This window comes from Panthera uncia (genome assembly GCF_023721935.1).
Source record: "Panthera uncia isolate 11264 chromosome C1 unlocalized genomic scaffold, Puncia_PCG_1.0 HiC_scaffold_4, whole genome shotgun sequence".
Lineage (NCBI taxonomy): Eukaryota > Metazoa > Chordata > Mammalia > Carnivora > Felidae > Panthera > Panthera uncia.
In genome coordinates this window covers 28,285,493-28,305,976 of record NW_026057585.1, presented here as the reverse complement: position 1 = coordinate 28,305,976, position 20,484 = coordinate 28,285,493, and the positions used below count along the sequence as shown (strand labels likewise).

General features: G+C 41.0%; 1 protein-coding gene across 2 annotated transcripts in view; it reads right to left on the bottom strand.

The window, feature by feature from the left end:
• Positions 1–20,484, bottom strand: part of TGFBR3 (transforming growth factor beta receptor 3) — a 207,212-nt gene that overhangs the window by 177,961 nt on the left and 8,767 nt on the right. The window contains exons 2-3 of one of the 2 annotated variants that reach the window (XM_049616798.1): positions 15,368–15,421; positions 2,679–2,861 (exon numbers count right to left, since the gene is read on the bottom strand). In XM_049616798.1, the coding sequence (XP_049472755.1) occupies positions 2,679–2,766 (88 nt within the window). In that variant the 5' untranslated portion in view covers positions 2,767–2,861; positions 15,368–15,421. The remainder of the gene's footprint in view (positions 1–2,678; positions 2,862–15,367; positions 15,422–20,484) is intronic. The other variant, XM_049616797.1, reaches the window with a different exon arrangement.

The following is a 20,484-nucleotide window of genomic DNA, read 5'->3' as shown; positions in this document are numbered from 1 at the left end:
GAGATCAAATTCTGGGTCAGGCTCCATGCTGGATATGGAGCCAGCTTTAAATTCTCTCTCTTGGGGCACCTCAGTGGCTCAGTCAGCTGAGTGTCCGACTTCAGCTCAGGTCACGATCCCGTGATTTCATAGTTCTGAGTTCCAGCCCTACTTTGGGCTCACGGCTGTCTGCACAGAGCCCGTTTCAGATCCTTTGTCCCCCTTTCTCTCTGCCCCTCCCCCACTTGTGCCCTGTCTCAAAAATAAAAAATAAAAAACATTTTTAAAAAAGATTTTCTCTGTCCCTCTCCTGCACATTCACGCATGCACACACTCTCTCCCTTTCTCTCAAAAAACAAAAAACAAAAAAAAGATGGAGCACATCCGCACATCCACAAAGCTCTCCCTAGCTGCTCCAATCCACCAGGGCTTCCCCTTCTGACCTCTCTGAGGTCTTTTGGCTTTTATTTGGTATTCACCATATACTGATTATTTTGTTGTATGGTTTTATTTTATATACCTAAAGTACAAATGATTCAAAGGAAGGGATGAATCTTAACATTCCTTTGTATGACCCTAAGTGACTAGTGCTGTGCTTTGCACTTAGAAGGACTCAGTGAATATGTGATTTACTGGCTATCAGTATATACAAAACATTTCTTCCTTCTTATTCATTCGTTTAGGCAATAGTTTGTTCAAAAAGGCACCTCTAGTGCTATTCACATAGTTGTGTTCAGTTTGTGAAAATATACTGAGCTACACACTTCATGTGTACATTTCTCTATGTAAACTGTATTTCAATAAAAATTTAGCATTAAAAAAAGGTATCTCTACCTCTACCATTAATCACTTGCTTCAGGTTGCTACAAAATTTGTAACTCTACTATACCTTCAATTTTACTGTAATTTTCAGCAAAATTTTGATTATGTATACAATTCAAAAAAATATTTTACCGATGGCCTGGAAGAAAAAGGAAGGTCTTAACCAAAACTGATTCATTATCTAATACATCAAGGTTATACAGAGTCATCAAACTCACCACTTTCCCATGAAGTATCTTCTTCAGTTATGTTTTTCAGTCTGTTCCAGGCATCAGTGAAAGCAGAAAATTCTGCCTCAAACCCACCAGGTATGATTATACCTCTTGTCATCAAAACAACACTTTTTTTTTTAAAGGCACATTTTCAATCAAGCCATCTCTCCCTCCCTCCCTCCCTCTCTCTCTCTCTCTCGCTACTACTTTTCAATTAAATTTTAATTAAGATCAATTTTGACACAGAGGCTAAAAGACAAATAACTCTTCAATCATGAGGCAAAATGAAACTGCTTACAGAGAGTGGGCAGTTCAAATTCACACCATCATTTAAAAAACAAAACAAAAAAACTAGCAACTTTCTCCCAAGGTATTTGCAACAAGAGGGACAATCTGCTGTCCAATCCCATAAACCAAGTTCTACAAACTGACTTTCACTCAGCCTGTGCCTCCAAATGACTCCTGGTCTGAGTCTACTGGAGCCTTAACAGCTTCTTACTGGCTTCTTCAGTAGAGCACAGAGGATAAGAGCATAGAGGTAAAACCTGGCTCCTCCACTTCCCAGCAGCACGATGCTGTGCCCATTATTTAATCACTCCATACCTCATTTCATCAACTGTAAAACGGGACAAAATAATCCTACCTACCTTACAGTTGTGATTAAGACAGCTCATGAAATAACATCCTTATTCACTGTTATATCCTGTAACTGTTTAGCCCTGTGCCTGGCTGTAGTGCACACTCAATAAATGGTTATTATTATGATCACTATCATCTCATCTGTAGGTGAATTCAATAGCCAAAACCAAGAGGCTAATCATTTTCCAAGTTAATGCATGTACTCTTGTGGAGACCAGCCACTTCACAGAACTGGTCCAACAAATTCTTTCATGTAGCTCATTATAGAACAGACACAAAGCAAATTACCACAAAATAGGGCAAATTAAGCTTCCAAATTTGTTAAGTAACCCTGACTGGGAACGCTAAGATGTTGGTGTGGGGGATCTAATACTCTTACTGAAGCGACAATGTTCCCACCAAATCTTTTGTTTCTTCTTATCTCCAATCTCATACTCTGATGGCCTCCAGGAAGCACAGTTCTGTACTTTTCCTAAAGTTACACATTAAAATATCTGAATAGACAAAATTAATAACCTCCCAAGCATCTCTGCAGAGATGGAATGTCACCTCTATCTACAAGACCTATTTATTTTATGATAAAGAACAAAAAGGCTTTCTTGAAATTTTCATTTAGGACAAGAAAAGAAATGTAATCTATGCATGTAACAAAATGAAGCAGGTTTAAACATTAGCATATTTGTTCTCTACCTATCTCACCACTGATGGTTAGTTAGGTATCTACATCGCGAACATGAGAATGTCTAGCACCAGTCTAGTTCTGCCCCTCCCCCGTTCATGCTCTGTCTCTCTCTGTCTCAAAAATAAATAAAAAAAAAAAAACGTTGAAAAAAAAAATAAAAAAAAAAAAATGTAACACAGGCAAACATACTATGTAATCTGTGGTCAAATATTTTATTTCCTCGAAGAACATAAATACGTTTTGCATAAGCATCACATTTCCTAAATTTTTCCAAACTGAAGAGACTGAGGAAAAATATACCCAGAAGAATATAATGAGCCTGCAACCTATATTATACAACTCACCGGCAGTGGCTACACAGGAACTCAGCAAGGCAAACATGGCAATCACATAGTAAGAAGCCATTTTGATTTCTCCAGAAGCGTGCCCCATTTAGTCACCCTCAGCCGAGACTTCTTCAGATTGTAGACAGACTTTGCAAATCAGAAGTGGCCTTAAAAAATCCTTCTTTCCAATTTTCAAATTGCCTGTAAAAATAAACATATTTCAAGAAGAAAACTTAACGCAGAAACACCTTTTCAAAAACACATTAAAGTGAAATGAACAATTTCTAAGAGTGCCTGGGTGGCTCAGTCGGTTGAGTGTCTGACTCTTGATTTCAGCTCAGGTAATGATCTCACGGTTTGTGGGATTAAGCCCCGAGTCAATTGGGATTTTCTCTCCCTCTTTCCTCACTCTCTCTCTCTGCCCCTCCTGGGCATGTGCATGCTCTTTCTGGTTCTCTCTCTCAAAATAAATAAATAAACATTAAAAAAAAAAGCATTTGGGGCACCTGGGTGGCTCAGTCAGTTAAGCGACCGACTTTAGCTCAGGTCATGATCTCGCAGTTTGTGAATTCAAGCCCCTCGCTGGGTTCTGCTGCTGACAGCTCAGAGCCTGGAGCCCATTTTGGATTCTGTGTCTCCCTGTCTCTTCGCCCCTCCCCCTGCTCAGGTTCTGTCTCTCTTTCCTTCAAAAATAAACATTAAAAAACTGTTTTTTGTTTTTTTTTAACTTTTTTTTTTTTTAATTTATTTTTGAGACAGAGAGAGCCATAGCATGAACGGGGGAGGGGCAGAGAGAGAGGGAGACACAGAATCAGAAGCAGGCTCCAGGCTCTGAGCCATCAGCCCAGAGCCCGATGCGGGGCTCGAACTCACGGACCGCGAGATCGTGACCTGAGCTGAAGTCCGACGCTCAACCGACTGAGCCACCCAGGCGCCCCTAAAAAATGTTTTTAAATAAGTAAATAATAATAATAAAAGAATTTCTAAAGGGTGTAAGATAAATTTATCTTAAAACATGCTTAGACAGCACTCCAGGAACTGAAGTGAGGGGTGCTAATTACCTAATAAAGATTTTTAAAGCAAATACTTTTATAAAGAAATGCTTATTTTTGACCCCCCCCCTTTATTTTTTAAGTAATCTCTCCACCCAACATGGGGCTCAAACCTGCAACCCTGAGATCAAGAGTTGCACACTCCACTGACTGAGCCAGCCAGGTGCCCCAGACACTTTAAACCTTTGGTTTTATATAATATTTTCAGGAATACAGAAGAAAATCAAGGTGCATCTACAATAGAATATTACCAGTTACGCTGTGGCACTAAAGTAATCAATGACACTTGATATATGAATTTCCTAGTGTCAACAAGGAAATACAAAGAACTCTGATCAGAGACTCAATCTATTGTTATAATGACAGTCATTACAAGTACCAAATTAAGATACATTAATAACAAATCTTAAAAAAAAAAAAAAAAGAACCATCAAAAGGAGAGATTCTCATGTCAACTGTCTGACAACATTTTAATAGGAGGAAAGTCTTCCCTGTCTCTCAATCCCCTCTGAGACTCTCTCTCTGATTACTGGACCAGAGGATCCAGAGGTCCTTTCTAACCTTATGCTAACCAGAGCCTTGAAGAACAAGTTTTATGGTGGTTTGTTTAACTTGAATATCCCTCCTATGGCCCTAAAGATTACCTCATTTAGAAGCACCAAATATATTCTCCAGCCCTATATCCTGGCACAACCCACAGAAGTTGTTCAATTCAACAAGCATTTATTGAGCACCTACTATGTTCCAGGCACTGTGTAAGGGCATGGCTAAAAGCACAAAGACCCTGCCTGATCTAGGTGCTGAGCAGATAAGATCATGGAGTTTTCAGGAACCAATTCGAATAGCTGGGGACTACAGCTTTGTTACCCTCACGCAGGAAATACTATCTACAGAACCGGCTTGCTAACTTCACAGATAAAGCCAGTTTGGGTACTTGTAGATACAGTACAAAAATATAAAAAGATAACGGCAAAATGAGTTTCTAATTAAGTGATCTTAGTTCATGGAATCAAGTGTTCGAGAAAAGATATTTAAAATGGCTCTTTTCAGTAGTAAACTAACTGCCTGTGAGAAGGAGGGAAAGAGGTCGATTGGGGACAGAGGTGGGAGAGCACAGGAGCGTTTTTACTGATTCTCATTTGAGTTTTGTACCATTGGGGTATTGCAGGTATTACCTATCCAGAAATAATAACAATCAGGTCCTAATATCAAAAAGAATTATTTATGTATGCCTTGAAACTAAACTGTTACATATGCAGGAGGTACGGTTGTTCAATTTTGATGTAATATTGTGATTACAAAGAGGCTCCTGGGTGGCTCAGTCAGTTAAGCGTCCAACTCCTGATTTTGGCTCAGGTCATAATCTCAGGATTCTTAAGATGGAACCCCACATGGAGCTCTGGGCTGACAGTGCAAAGCCTGCTTGGATTCTCTCTCTCTCTGCCTCTCTCTCTGCCCCTCCCCTTCTTCTGCTTTCTCTCTCAAAAATAAATGAATGAACGTAAAAAAAAAAAAAAAAAAAAGAGAGAGAGAGAGAGAGAGAGAGACAGACAGTGATTAAAAGCCCAGTATGAATAGAACATGGATTATGGTAACCGTTAAAAGCCTGCCTAGGTATGAATTTACTCTGTCACCTACCAAATGGGTTATGCTGGGTAGATTATTCTGCATGCATAAACCTATCATATGGGCTATTGTGAGGATTGTGTGTGTGTGTGTGTGTGTGTGTGTGTGTAAAGCTTAGAACAGCACAGAGCACATAATAAGCAATCAATAAATGCTACCTGTGCATTACTTTTGAGGGATTTTTATACCTCGATACAGTGGAGAAATTCGGGTGTGGTTATTAATATAATCCTTAGCTACTGTAAAAACCAGTTCAATCTTTTGTTTACTGAAAAATGAACACTTTAACAGATACAAAAAGGAGAGAAGTTAAAGAATAGAATCACTAAAAGAACAAAATTGCCAGTCAAGTAGAGGCACAAGTCATTGTGACACAACGGTCTGTCTCAAAACTGACTAAATTAGGTAATTTTGGAAGCCATGAAATTGACTTCAATCATCCCCTGAATCCAACACTGCTGTCACTGTAATTCCACATTCACCTCAGATGAAATGGAAGTCTCCTCCGTGAACTTAAAAAGTCAATCACGGCAAATAATTTGTCCCTATTTTTTCCCTTCAAAAAATTAAATTTCCTGAATGGATTGATAAGGAAAACTCTCTCCAGAAGAATATGTTATTTGAGCAAATGCTAAGGGCAATTTTTGCAAAGCAAAGCCTGTAAGGAGATCTGAGGAGAAGATGGCTTCCCAGAGGGTTTTTATGGAGCACATAAACTATAACCAGCACAAGGCTTGTGGGAATATTTAATGAGCATGTGTCACCCCCTACCCACAGCTGCAGAGGGTCTGTGGGACTGTGAGAATTAATCCAGGGGCTTAAACCAGGTCTGAATGAACCTGGGGAAAAGAAAGGCAAAACGTTCTATTAAAAATATAGACTGCAAATTGCTGACAAGAATATTGGGCAATTATTAAAATGCAGCAATTACAGATATAACAGAGCCAAGCTAAACAGTTTGATGCCCAAAGGCAAACCACAGCAAGTTTACACCGGATCTTAAAACATCTCCGAGGAAGTCCAGGACAAGTTGAAACTGCACACTGCTGCTTCTAACAAAGAGGGAGCTTTTCTTCTTGTAGCTTAAAAGTCCCTTCGTAATGTAACTTGTTCAAAAAGAAAATAAACTGCAAAGAGTTTTTGTCTAATCTTCTCAAAGTGGTGACAGGATCCTAAGGCAGAGGAGAATAAAAAGGGAAGCGTGTCATTCCCGTTCTGTGAAACTCCAATTTTGGCCAAGACTTGCACATATCAGCATATAGTTTAGGGATCAGTTCCCCAACTAGAACAATGCTGCATGACTGAGGCTTCTAAAAAATTGCAGATCTGAGGGGTGCCTGAATGGCTCGGTCGGTTGAGCATCCAACTTGGGCTCAGGTCACGATCTCGTGGTCTGTGAGTTCAAGCCCCACATCTGGCTCTGTGTTGACAGCTCAGAGCCTGGAGCCTGCTTCAGATTCTGTCTCTCTCTCTCTCTCTCTCTCTCTCTGCCCCTCCCCTGCTCATGCTCTTGCACACGCGCTTTCTCTCTCAAAAATAAACATTAAAAAAATTTTTTTAAGTTGTAGATCTGAAATAAAACTGAGGAAATAAAAACTCCTCTTTTTTCTGTAAGGTTCTATCACATTCAATTTGTAAAGACCAGACTCACCACCCTGGTTTTCCAAACTCACTGAATCTCTTTGGACTTCATGAACTAAATGCTTCTTTTAGAAATATCAATAAGGTACTCTGCAATCTTGAAAGAACAATGTGGGGTCCACTCATTTTGTTTACATGTCAAAGTAATGTGTTCCATTCAAAGGGTACCAGAACTTTTAGTACCTACAAATGAGCAGAAAAAAAATTCTAAGAGTTTAATGGATTTAAAACACACACACACACACACACACACACACACACACACACACACACACGAATGTGTTACTAATTTTTTTTTAAATAGGCTTCATGACCAGCTCAGAGCCCAACATGGGGTTTGAACTCATAACCTTGAGATCAAAACCTGAGCTGAGATCAAAAGTAGCATACTTAACCAACTGAGCCACCCAGGCACCCCTAATTCTTCTAATTTCAGAGTTCCTCTATTTCTGAGGCCATTAAACAGAGCATGCTGCCCCACACTGTCTGATGATCAAATAGCTCTGGCTATATCCACAAGATTATTCAAAATCAGAACTTACAATTAACTTGGAGTGGATCTATTTCTCAATTAAAGGAATTAGCATGCTAGAGATACATCATAGCTTTTAAAATTTTTTTTTTACGTTTATTTATTTTTGAGACAGAGAGAGACAGAGCATGAACAGGGGAGGGTCAGAGAGAGAGGGAGACACAGAATCTGAAACGGGCTCCAGGCTCTGAGCTGTCAGCACAGAGCCCGACACGGGGCTCGAACTCACAGACCGTGAGATCATGACCTGAGCCGAAGTCGGACGCTTAACCGACTGAGCCACCCAGGCGCCCCCATCATAGCTTTTAAAGGTAGAAGAGAGCAACATGATTTCAATGATGAAGAGGAACACAGTCTCCAAGCCCAGCACTTGCCCAAAATAATACCGCAGCTTCAAGAGTAGAAACCAGGTCTTCCCATGGCAGGCTCTACCTCCCAGATCCAGATCTGTCACCAAAAACAAGACACCATTTTCTCCCCCTCAATTCTCAATCTCTGAAAACAGTTTTTCCAAGAGAGGGAGAAGCCTGACAGGGCTGCCATCACACACTGGGACTTCCACACTGACATATACCCTCTGTACAAACCATTATGGATCTCAAACTACGACTTGACTTCAGGACTAAAGGTGGCAACTATAATAAATAAAGAATCCATGGTAATGTGGTATGACTCCCAAGCTCTCTGAAAATGCAAAGGGCAAGATGAAGCACAAACATGTGCATTGTCCTATCTTAACACTAAGACTTTGGTCAATGAGGAAAATATTCAACAAATCTGAAGATCTTCAAGACAGAAATATATTGAGTAGAATAAAAAAAAAAAAATACCATTGAGTGGAATTTTAAAAAACACCAAAATAACACCTGAGTTTCTGGTCCCTTAAACATGAAATTACTTTTTAATGGATCATTAAAATGTTTCTGGTTGGCCATGTACGTGAATTTTGGGGAGAAAATATACTGCTAAGTCTGTAAATGGTTAAAGAAAAGTTGGTAAAGGAATTCATCTCATGGTTATTCAACATGTTATTCAGGGGATTTAAAAAAAGAGGCAGGATGGATGACATCAATATCTAGCTTGGCAGCTTATAAAAAGGGGTATACAGGATGTAGAAGAGATACTGTTGTTTGTCTGATGACATTTGGATGCCCTTTAAGACCTGTACACAGAGAAAGCAAAGCCACCTTACTGAATCACAACAGCAAGTCTCAGATTTCTCTACTATACAAAGAAACTGGTTAATTCCAAATCCCCATTTTCAGACAGATTTGGCGAAAGGGGGAAAGTTCTGGATTTGGATAAGAACTCTTTGGAATCACATTCAAACGCAATCAACATTCAACAAATACTACGATGAGCCAGGTGCTGTTGAAGATGCCAAGGCTACAGCACTGAAAAAGGAACCAAAAATCCTGCCCTCATGGAGCTTGTATTTAGTAGAAGTAACACCTATTGTGACATTAGGTAAGATATTTAATTTTCTGAGCTTTATTTCTTCCTTCAGTAGGTCTTTAGTTATTGCTTACTCTGTGTCAGGCAATGGGAATATAACAGCCAAGGAACAAGATACGTTCTGTGCCCTCATGGGCTTAAAGTCTGGTGGGATAAACCCACAAATGCTCACAAATTTGTAATTACATGCTATGATAAGAGCTCTAAAGGAAAAGTACCCACAACCTGAAGGATAAGTAGAGGTTTAAAACAGTGAGGTTTAAAAGATTTCCAGGTACGGGAACTATTAAAGGCCCCTGGCACTGGAAGGAAAGAGGCTGCAAAGCCAAAAAAGAAAAGAGAGAGACAGAAATAAGGTTCAAGAAAGGGTTTAAGCAGGGAAGAGTTATGATCCATTGGGTTAAGATTTCCCCCGTATAGGGGTGCTTGGCTGGCTCAGTGGGTAGAGGTTGCAACTCTTAATCTTAGGGTCATGAATTCAAGTCCCACATTAGACATAGAGTTTACTTTAAAAAGCAGGGGGGAAGGCCTGGGTGGCTCAGTTGGTTGAGTGTCTGACTCTTGATTTCAGGTCAGGTCTAGCCACGCGCTGGACTCCACACTGAGTATGGAGCCTGCTTAAGATTCTCTCTCTCTCCTCCATCCCTCTCCTCTGCTCGCGCTCTGTCTCTGGAATAAAATTAAAAATAGAACTACCATATATGATCTAGTAACTCTACTTCTGGGTATACATCCAAAGGAAATGAAACCACTGTGCTAAAGTAAAGAGATATCTGCACCCTTATGTCCACTGCAGTATTATTTAAAATAGCCAAGACCCTTGGGGCGCCTGGGTGGCTCAGTCGGTTGAGTGTCCGACTTCAGCTCAGGTCACGATCTCACGGTTCGCGGGTTTGAGCCCCGCGTCGGGCTGTGTGTGCTGACAGCTCAGAGCCTGGAGCCTGCTTCAGATTCTGTATCTTCCCTCGCTCTGTGCCCCTCCCCCACTCATGCTCTGTCTCTGTCTCTCAAAAGTGAATAAAGATTTAAAAAATTATAAATTAATAAATAAATAAAAATAATAAATAAAATAGCCAAGACCCTGGAAACAACCTAAATGTCCATCAACAGGTAAATGGATTTTTTAAAAATGCAGTATATATACACAATGGAATACTATTCAGCCAGAAAGAAAGAAAGAAAGAAAGAAAGAAAGAAAGAAGAAATGCTGCATTTCCAACAACATGGAAGGACTTTGTGGGCATTACGCTAAGTGAAATAACTCAGACATTTCATATGACAGTCTATGAGCTCACTTATATGTAGAATCTAAAAACTGAACTCACGGAAACAGAGAACAGATTGATGGTTGCCTGAGGTTAGGGGTGGAGGAAGTGGGGGAAGATGATCAAAAGGTAAAAACTTCCAGTTATAAGATCAATTAAGTCCTGGGGATGTAATATACAACATGATGACTACATGTTAACAATACTGTATTACATATTTGAAAGTTGCTAAGAGGGTAAATCTTAAAAGTTCTCATCACAAGAAAAAAAAATCTGTGACTAAGTGAGGTGATGGATGTTAAGTAAACTTATTGTGGTGATCATTTTGCTATATATACACACATATCATTATGTTTTGCACCCTAAACTTACACAACATTATGTCAATTATATCTCAATATAACAGGAAAAAAAATAAAAATAAATAAACATTTTCTTGAGTACCCTATTGAGAATATACTGAAAGGAGCCTAGAGTGCATGGAAAATCCATGGAGACTCCTCGTGGCTGGCTCATCTGGTAAAGCATGCAACTCTTGATCCTGGGGTTGTAAGCTTGAGCCCCATGTTGGGTACAGAGGTTATTAAAAGTAAAATCTTGGGGCACCTGGGTGACTCAGCTGATTGAGCATCTGACTTTGGCTCAGGTCATGATCTCATGGTTCATAAGGTCAAGCCCCATGTCAGGCTTGCTGCGCAGAGCCCACTTTGACTCCTCTGTTCCCCTCTCTCTGCCCCTCCCCTGCTCATGCTCTCTCTCTCTCTCTCTCTCGAAAATAAACATTAAAAAAATAAAACCTTTAAAAAAAAAGACTCTTAGAAGCAGATCACACAAGAAAAGAGTTTTAGATGAGAATGGAGACTCGGTTTCTTCATTTTTTAGAAGAAAATAACCTTCCCTACATAACAGGGTCGTTGCAAGAATCAAATAAGACTGTACGTGTAACAGCATGAAAGCTATCATTATTTGTCACAGCAGGCTATCTCTACCAAAGAGAATGAATCCTGAGGCCTAAGATTAAAGTTCCAACATTCTGTGGCTGCCAGTGGCAGGAAAAGAAGAATTACTTTTGAACTACCTTACACATGGGAAGGAATTCCACATGAAGACTCCCACATGAAGGGAGGCAGGAGGCACGGAGGTTACAAGATGTTCATAGAAGCTGGACTCTGCTCTCCCCGGCACCTCCAGGGCCTGGCCCACCCTCATTCCTGACCCAGAGTATGACCAACACATCTCTGGCCCCAGAATCCTTAGTTACCTTGAGGCTAACCTTCAGCCAGTCCTTAAAAGCCCCTCTGTCTATCCCAAGCACAACAGATCTCACTACCCAAGCAAAATACAGCAGAAAGGGATGCACTTCATACTGCTGTAAAAGACCACGTTTTATTCAAGTTCACAAAGGAAAGATTTTTCACCCACCCTTGCAATATTTCAAGGACAATCCTTCACACTTAATATTTTTGGATTCAAAGATTGCTGTTGCTCATAACTATAAGCTAATTAATAGAGAACTGTACTTGGGGATTCCAAACCTGGCTTACCCAGACATGTTACACTGGACAGCCTCTACCACTCCCTTATCTGACATTCTGATTATAATATGTGAGATAGAATATGGGCATGTTACCTAAAACAATACCTGGCCCAAAGTACATTAAAAATATATGTATACGTGGGGCACCTGAGTGGCCCAGGCGGTTAAGTGTCTGACTTTGGCTAAGGTCATGATCTTGTGGTCCATGAATTCGAGCCCCATGTGGGGTGCCCAGCTCTGTGCTGACAGCTCAGAGCCTGGATCCTGCTTCAGATTCTGTCTCTCTCTCTCTCTCTCTCTCTCTCTGCCCCTCCCCTGTTCATGCTCTCTCTCTCTCTCAAAAATAAATATCAAAAAAACTTTTTTTAAATAGTAGTCACTGAAGTTTTTTATGGCTAAAATACCCCTAGGCTTTCAAAAAACCAAGCAAACTACTAGTAGTGAGATAATATAGTTTATACCAAAAATCGGTATTAATTTTAGACTTCATCATCTAGAATTCCAAAAAAATACCTCCATTACCAAAAAACAATGACTCCAAACTCAATACAAGATAGGAGTCCTAAAGATAGTCCTAATACTGCAAAGCTGCTGCGAAAGGGTGCTAAAGCCACTCACTACCTCAACAGCACTGGTGTAAGTTTCAGGAATCCGGCTGCAGGGCCCTCCTCAATTCTACCTTACCATTCCCAATTTAGCTTCAGGGGTTTAGCCGGAGGCTGAGGAACTCATGCTGGCAATGGCACCAACCAAGCTGCCTGGAGTGAGGAATCAGCTATCACCAAAAGGGCCTAGTGAATCACGAAGTTGCAATTATTCCAGCAAAAGTCAGCACAGCTGAGTATCAGGACTCCAGTCAACATCCCTTAGGCCCTAGTAAGCACTAGGCCATTAAAAAAAACTTTTGGGAAGCTACATCTACTAGACCTCCATTAGACTATTTTGTAATTTAGTAATTTACTAAAATATTTTATTCACGTTTATTTACATTCACAGGGATTCTGCAAATAAACGAATTCAGAATAAATACTTCAGCAATAGACTATTCTAGTCTGCTAATTACAATTCAGCACATTTTTTTCTTTCTTTCCACTGACTTCCAATAAAACATTATTTCTCTTAAATGGGGGTAATCCCTTAAAAGACAACATTTCAATTATTTAACTGATTATTTGGTAAAGAAAAGGCTCAGCAGCTGAGGCATGTGAAACATTAGAAATTAAAATCCTGGGGCACCTGGGTGGCTCAGTCAGTTGAGCATCCGACTTCGGCTCAGGTCGTGAAACACGGTTCGTGGGTTCGAGCCCCACACTGGGCTCTGGGCTTGCTGACAGCTCAGAGCCTGGAGCCTGCTTCGGATTCTGTGTCTCCACTCTCTGCCCCTCCCCTGCTCGTGCTCTGTGTCACTCTGTCTCTCAAAAATAAATAAATGTAAAAAATAAATAAATAAATAAATAAAATTAAAAAAAAAAAAAATTAAAATCCTTCAGTAGTCACCCATTGCTGTCAAGAATAAAGACCAAAACCCTTCCCATGACTGCTGGATGTTGCCTATTTAGTCTGACCTCATTCTCTGTATGCTCCAGCCACACCTGCCTCAATTCAGTCCCACAAAAGGGCCAAGCCCTTGCTTTCAGAAGCAATGTTCCAACCCTGTCAGAACTCAGTGATCCTCTGTAATCTCCCTAACACAGCCACTTACTAACATCTTCAGGTCTCAACTCTGTGTATAAGCATTACTTCTTTAAGGAAGCCTCCTATGATTCCCTCAGACACAGTTAAACTTAGACACCTGGAATGTAGTTCAAGTCAACTCTGCAGATAGATGTTTATGTGATTATTTCCTTCCAGGCATGGCTTTCCTACATCTGTTCACTCTAGAAAGAAGGACTGCAGTCTCCCGGCTAGCAGTAGTAGTCTACCTATGTGGCATATAGTAGGCATCCAATGAAGGTACCATAATGGGTAGCAAGTATCAAACGCAATTCTGTACATTACAGTCAAAAGGATGGAAAGATGGTGAATTATCAAAACATTTCTCAATAATAAATGATAAACTGACAAACAACAGCTGTGTGTAAGAAAGAACCTGTATCTCAGGCAGCTTCGAAGGAACAGGAAAGACAGGAGTTCTGGCATCAACATGTTTTACAAGCTTAGACAAGTCACTCCATTCTGGGCTTTAATGTCTTCATCTCTAATACGAAGAGATTAAACAAGAAAATCTTTTGTTCTATACCATACTTATAATTGTCATTATATGTACTAACAACTAATCCTGAATCCCTCCTATAAAATGAGACTTCAAACACACTTGTGGAAATTTGAAATACATGGTCATGTAATGGCTAGCACGAATGACTTAACAAAACTGGAAAGTACTAGCCAAGAAAAACATTCAATTTGACAACCTAAGTGTAAATAAAATACTAAGACTATAGTAACTACTTTTAATACATAGCTGATATAAACAAAAATATTTTTTAAGTTTATTTTGAGAGAGAGCACATGAGCAGGGGGAAGGGGAGAGAGAGAGAGAGAGAGGGAGAGAGAATCCCAAGCAGGCTCCACACTGTCAATGCAGAGCCTCACTCGCAGGGTCCAATCCCACAAACCGTGAGATCATGACCTGAGCCAAAATCAAGAGTCAGATGTTTAACCGAATGAGCCACCCACGCGCCCCAACAAAATATATTTAAATCGTTATTTTCTGAGCAATGTAGACACACACAAAACCTAAATATTGTCAGATCTGCCCAATTTATCAAAACTGCCATTTTTACTCTATTCCTAAAACTCCAAGAACTCTACTCATCCCCCTCACCTCATTCCAAAAAACAATCTAATTAATCCCATCCCACTGCGAACAGTCTCCTTGACATTTTGTGGATAATTTGTCCCGTGTTATCTTCTACTCAGAGCCAACCCAGAATGTTAGAAATAGATAACATCTACTCCAGCTCTCTAATTTCACAGATTAGCAAACCAGGAATTAGAAAGGCTCAGTGACTGGCCCACCTTTACACAGCTAGTTTGTAGCACAGCCAAGAATTGTCCGCATGCTGCTTTGTAATTATTCTGTGGTTGTTCATGTTTTTATTCCACGTTCCCCTTCCTCGTAGAGGCTAACACCCTGCTTTCCTCTTCTGACCCCACAAAATATCTCAGCTACCACCTATTGAGCACCTACTGCGTTTTTTACAATTTCTCATTTCATCCTCTCAACAACCCAAGAATACTACTTTGTAGTGAGAAAAGTGAGGCTTCAAGACACTCAACAGCCTCAGGGTCACCAGCTACTAAGTCCTGGCACCAGATTTGGAGCCCAGGTTTATCTGATTCTCTTAACACTACAAATGGGAGCTCCTCCTCTATGGATGCCAACCAGGCCCTGCACTGTAGTGGGCATGATTCGATCCGACCTATGACAAGTTATTTTGTTTTGAAACCAGAGAGGCAAGGCTCAATGGGTGGTTTTATTTCACTTCATTCATTCATTCACTAAACATTTATTAGCACCTACCACGTGCCAGGCTAGTGCTGGGGAAGCTGGGGACATAGCAATGAACTAAACACGGCACTGTTTTCACGGAGCTTACCTTCTCATGGGGGAGAAAGACAACAAATTTGTAATGTGTCAAGTGATCGAAGTCCTATGAAAGAAAAATAAAGCAGGTTAAGGAGAGAGAGTGCTGAGAGGAGGAATATTATTTTAGACCTAGGGTGGTCACGGAAGTTGTGATATTGTGATTTATAATGAGAAATACACATTTGGTCTTAGTCCCCGATTCTGGCACAAAGTTCCTACAATCCTTGGAATTTCCTAAGTGATGACAGGAATAAAGGTGTCTTTTGTTGTGTTAATGAGGTGACTTCTGGACCCTACCTCAGGATGGGGGCTGCTTACCAGGAGAACCAACAGCTCACTAGAGGGTGGAAACTTTCAGTTCTTTTTCAGAGAGGGGCTGGAGGTTGACTCAACTGCCAATCACCAAAGATTTAATCAATCATGCCTATGTAACAAAGCCTCTGTAAAAACCCAAAAGGATGGGGTTTGGAGACTGGGGAGAGTGCCTTGCCCAGGGAACATGGAAGCTCTATGCCCTTTTTCCACACCTTGCACTGTGTATCACTCCCGTCTGGCTATTGTTGAGTTATATCCTTTTACAATAAACCAGAAATCTAGTAAGTAAAATGTTTTTCTGAGTTCTGTGAGCAGCTCTAGCAAGTTAATCAAACGCAAGGAGGGGTTGTGGGAATCTCCAACCTGCAGCCTGGGCTTGTGACCCGTCAAGCAGAAGGCAGTCCTGTGGGACTGTGGAATCGAATGTTATCTCTCCAGGTAGAGAGTAAATAGTGTCAGAATTAGTGGTGTGTGGGAAGACAGCCCCACACACACATAGGAACTGGTTACCAGAAACGTTTTTAGAGGGCCTCTCAGATGAGGTGACATTTGAGCACAGGGACAGAGCTATGACAGAGCAAGACAGAGCTATGACAACATCGGAAAGAAAAGCATCGCAGACAGTGCAGTTAGTAAATATAAAGCGTGTGCTTGATGTGTTGTTGGAGATTACATACAGCGTAGTGCGAAGTGTTGGGAAACCCTGCCCCCAGGCCCTCAAATCCCTGCCCTGCCTCTTCCTAGCAGTGGAACTATGAGGAACTCACTAAATACCTCCAAGTCTCATCTATAACATAGAAATAATGATTCTATTTTCCTAAGGGGGCTGTTATTAGAATTAAGTAAATTAGTAACACGTAAAGCATGTGTTAATGCTTTATGTTAATACCTAGTTTGTTCCTAGGGTTCAGGAAATGGTAGTGATGATGATTTTTAACCAGGTCATTGATAACATCTCCATTCAAGACAATTTATTCTCAATTTGATAGTTTTGAATCCAAGGGTTAAATTATGCTGTTAGCTTTGTACATGGCCAATAACTTCCTCCTAAGCCTTTGACTTCCTTAGCTGGGCTTCCTGTCCTGATGAGGAACCACAATGATGTTATCACAAAAAGAGTAGGAGGAAGGGCACCTGGGTGGCTCAGTCTGGTTGATCAGTTGATGGTTGATCCTCAGACTCTTGATTTCAGCTCAGGTCGTGATCTCATGGTTATTGAATCATGATCTCATGGTTCATGAGTTTGAGTCCCACAACGGGCTCCTCACTGACAGTACAGAGCCTGTTTGTGATTCTCTCTCTCCCTCCCTCTCTCTCTGCCCCTTCCCTGCATGTACTTGCACTCTCGCTGTCTCTCAAAAATAAATAAACTTAAAAAAAAAAAAGAGGCAGGAGGCAAATGACTCTAACATCACTGTTACACTAATACAAATTATGCTCTTCATTCAACATAACCCCTACCCTGAAGAATCAAAGCTTCTTCAGAACTGTAACTTACTGTCCCTTGGATTTAAGTCACTGGTTTCATAAAACAAATCCCACCAGTCTTAACTCCTCACTAGCATCACTGACAGAAGCAGGCAGTAATTTCAACTGCAATCCTGTCTTCAGAAGGGTTAAAACTTCTCTTCAAAATGAAGATGGTAATTTAATTTAAAAAATTAAAAAAAAAAAGAAAAAAAAAAACCTTTCTCCATTGTCCCTTTGGCCTAAACTTAACTTTCTTTTCAAAGAAATTAGAACATCAAAGCAAATTCAAGAGTCATCTGGCCCTGCCGGCTCCAGACTATTCCTTAGAGCGTACCCTGAAGCAACTCAGGAAGGTCGGTGAGTGGCCCTGTAGATGGGCCCAGAGCCAAGGGAAGATGTCAGGGCCGCAGGGAAATTCTGCTCCTCTGCCCTATACCCTCTCCCCGTGCTCTTTTCTTTAATGCTATGTTTACTTTTCATCTATGCAGCCCAATGGGTTAAAGGGCAAATCACAGGCAGAGAGAAACCACAGCAAGCCCAAGCCTGTGAGAGGTAAACTGGGAGTCTTCCCAAACCACTTGTAAGGCTGGGGAGAGCCCACGATTGCTGTTTTCAGTCAATTAAAAAGAGGTCAATGTTCTAGTATGACAGGTCTTGAATGAGGCATTTTAAACATCAGATTTTCCTCCTTCTAGACAGATCTGATAGTTTTCCCTTTGAAATGCCATAAGCGTACATTTAACGGGAGCTATAGGAAATCCACAAAATCTTCTCATTCATTTATTCATCTAACGAATATTTATCAAGTGCCTGCTCCATGCCAGCACTGTTCCAGGTACAGGGATTCAATACGGAACAAAACATACCAAAATCCCTGCCCTCATGGAGCTTACCTTCTAGTCAGAGGCGACAAATTATAAACAAAATATAAAATTGTGTCTGAGATAGAGATAAATGCTAAGAAATCAAAGCAAAGAAGAGGGAAAGGAAATACTTGGGGTCTTTGGTTTGGTTCTTTGTTGGGGTAAGGACTTACAGGAAATGAACTCTGTGGATATCTAAGAGAAAAATATTCCAAGCAAAGGAAACAGCACATGCAAAGGTCCTGAGACAGCATGTCTGACCTGGTTAGGAAACAGACAGCAGGCCAGGAAGCTGGAGCACAGTGAGTGAACCAGAGAGCACAGGAATGAGATCAAAAAGGTAATGGATGTGACAAGGGAGTGATGGCTAGTTGTGTGGGGCTTTACAGATCATTGTAAGGATTCTGGCTTTTACTCTAAGATAAAAACATTAGAGTGTTTTAAGCAAAGGAATAACAGGATCTGACTTAGGCTTCATCGGGGCCATTTTGGCCGTTGGGTGGAGTATACTGCAGAGAAATTTTTAAAAAAGCACTACTCCCCAGCGGTGTGATCTTGGGCAGAGTGTGATCTTGGGCAGGGCATGTAACCTCCCTGTTCTCATCTTTCAAGGTACTTAAAGAGGATTATTTCTAACCCCCACTCTAACCTTAAACTCTATGATTCTGAGTTTATTTCCTTTGCAGTTTCTGTATGGTTACAGTTCACATCCACTGTAAGCTTTGCCTCTCTCCAAACCTTTAACTGAAGTGGAACTGAGTTGGAGAATTCAATGTGATAATATATATTATATACAAAACCCATGCCACACTCCCAGGATACAGAGATGATGAGACATGATAATGCTCTAGGAAAGTCCACAATCTGGCAGACAAAGAAAATAAGCTCTCCAGAGGTAGCAAAAGTGCTGTAAAATAAATTAAAAGAAGATGCAACCAACCACCTGCCAGGAAGAGCCATGTGTAGCTTCCCTACAGACTCTAACAATGTAGATAGAGACCTTGCATGAGTAAGCGGGAGACCACCAGAGAAAGGAAGGGAAGATATGCTAGGTGAGAGACAAGTACAAAAGCAAAGGAGCCTGAGAGCACCCAGCATGCTCTGTAATCCATAAGGGCTCTGGTATGGGAAGAGAGAGGTTTAGGGAGAAGTAGGAGAAATGGCTTGAAAAAGCAGCTGAGGCTACATTATTAATAACCAGACATCTTGCGCCAAGGATAATGGGAGAGCAGTGACTTTTAAAATGCAAAAGGAGGGGCACCTGGGTGGCTCAGTCGATTAAGCGTCCGACTTCAGCTCAGGTCACAATCTCGTGGTCCATGAGTTCGAGCCCCGTGTCGGGCTCTGGGCTGATGGCTCAGAGCCTGGAGCCTGCTTCCGATTCTGTGTTTCCCTCTCTCTCTGCCCCTCCCCCGTTCATGCTCTGTCTCTCTCTGTCTCAAAAATAAATAAGCGTTAAAAAAAATTTTTTTTTAAATAAATAAATAAAATGCAAAAGGAGCCTGGGTGGCTCAATCGGTTAAGCATCTGACTTCGGCTCAGGTCATGATCTCGCAGTTTGTGAGTTTGAGCCCCACATTGGGCTCTGGGGTGACAGCTCAGAACCTGGAGCCTGCTTTGGATTCTGTGTCTCCCTCTCTCTCTGCCCTTCTCCTGATCATGCTCTGTCTCTCTCTCTCAAAAATAAATTAAAAAAAAAAAAAAAACAAATGTTAAAATCCAAGAGAACATGGGGTGCCTGGGTGGCTCAGTCAGTTAAATGCCCCACACTTGATTTCGGCTCAGGTCATGATCTCACAGTTCATGAGACTGAACCCCTCAAGGGGCTCAGTGTGGATAGTGCAGAGCCTTGGGGGATTCTGTCTGTCTGTCTGTCTCTCTCTCTTTCAACCCCTCTCTAGTTCTTGCAATGCACACATGCTCTTCCTCTCAATCTCTCTCAAAATTAATAAACTTTAAAATAAAATGCAAGAAATGAAAACACAGATCTGTGTTTTAGAAGGTACCAACCAAAATGGATAAAAAGATGAAGATAGAGATGATGAAGCCAGGAAAACCAACTGGAAGACCCCTGCAATAGTGCACGTGAGATGATGATTTGGAAAGGGAAAAGAAAATGTCAACTGAGATCTGCTAAAGGTAAGCTACACGTGACTGGTATTACTCGGCCCAGGGAAGTAAGCAGAAGCAAGTTTAGTGTGCCTGAGGCTCCTAGCCTGGTAACTGGTGCCATTTACTGACACAGGAAATAAAGGATTGAGACTAGAGAGCACAGAGAAATAGTAGGTTGGGTTTGGGACTTGCTTTTAACAGAAAGACCTACAGAACAACAAGGTAGCTACTGGAAATAAAGGTATGAAATATAAAACTGGAAGTTACTGGCAGAAACATGGCCATTGAGGCATGGAAATACGAGCAACTAAATGCAAACTGAGAAGAGAAGAGAAGAGAAGAGAAGAGAAGAGAAGAGAAGAGAAGA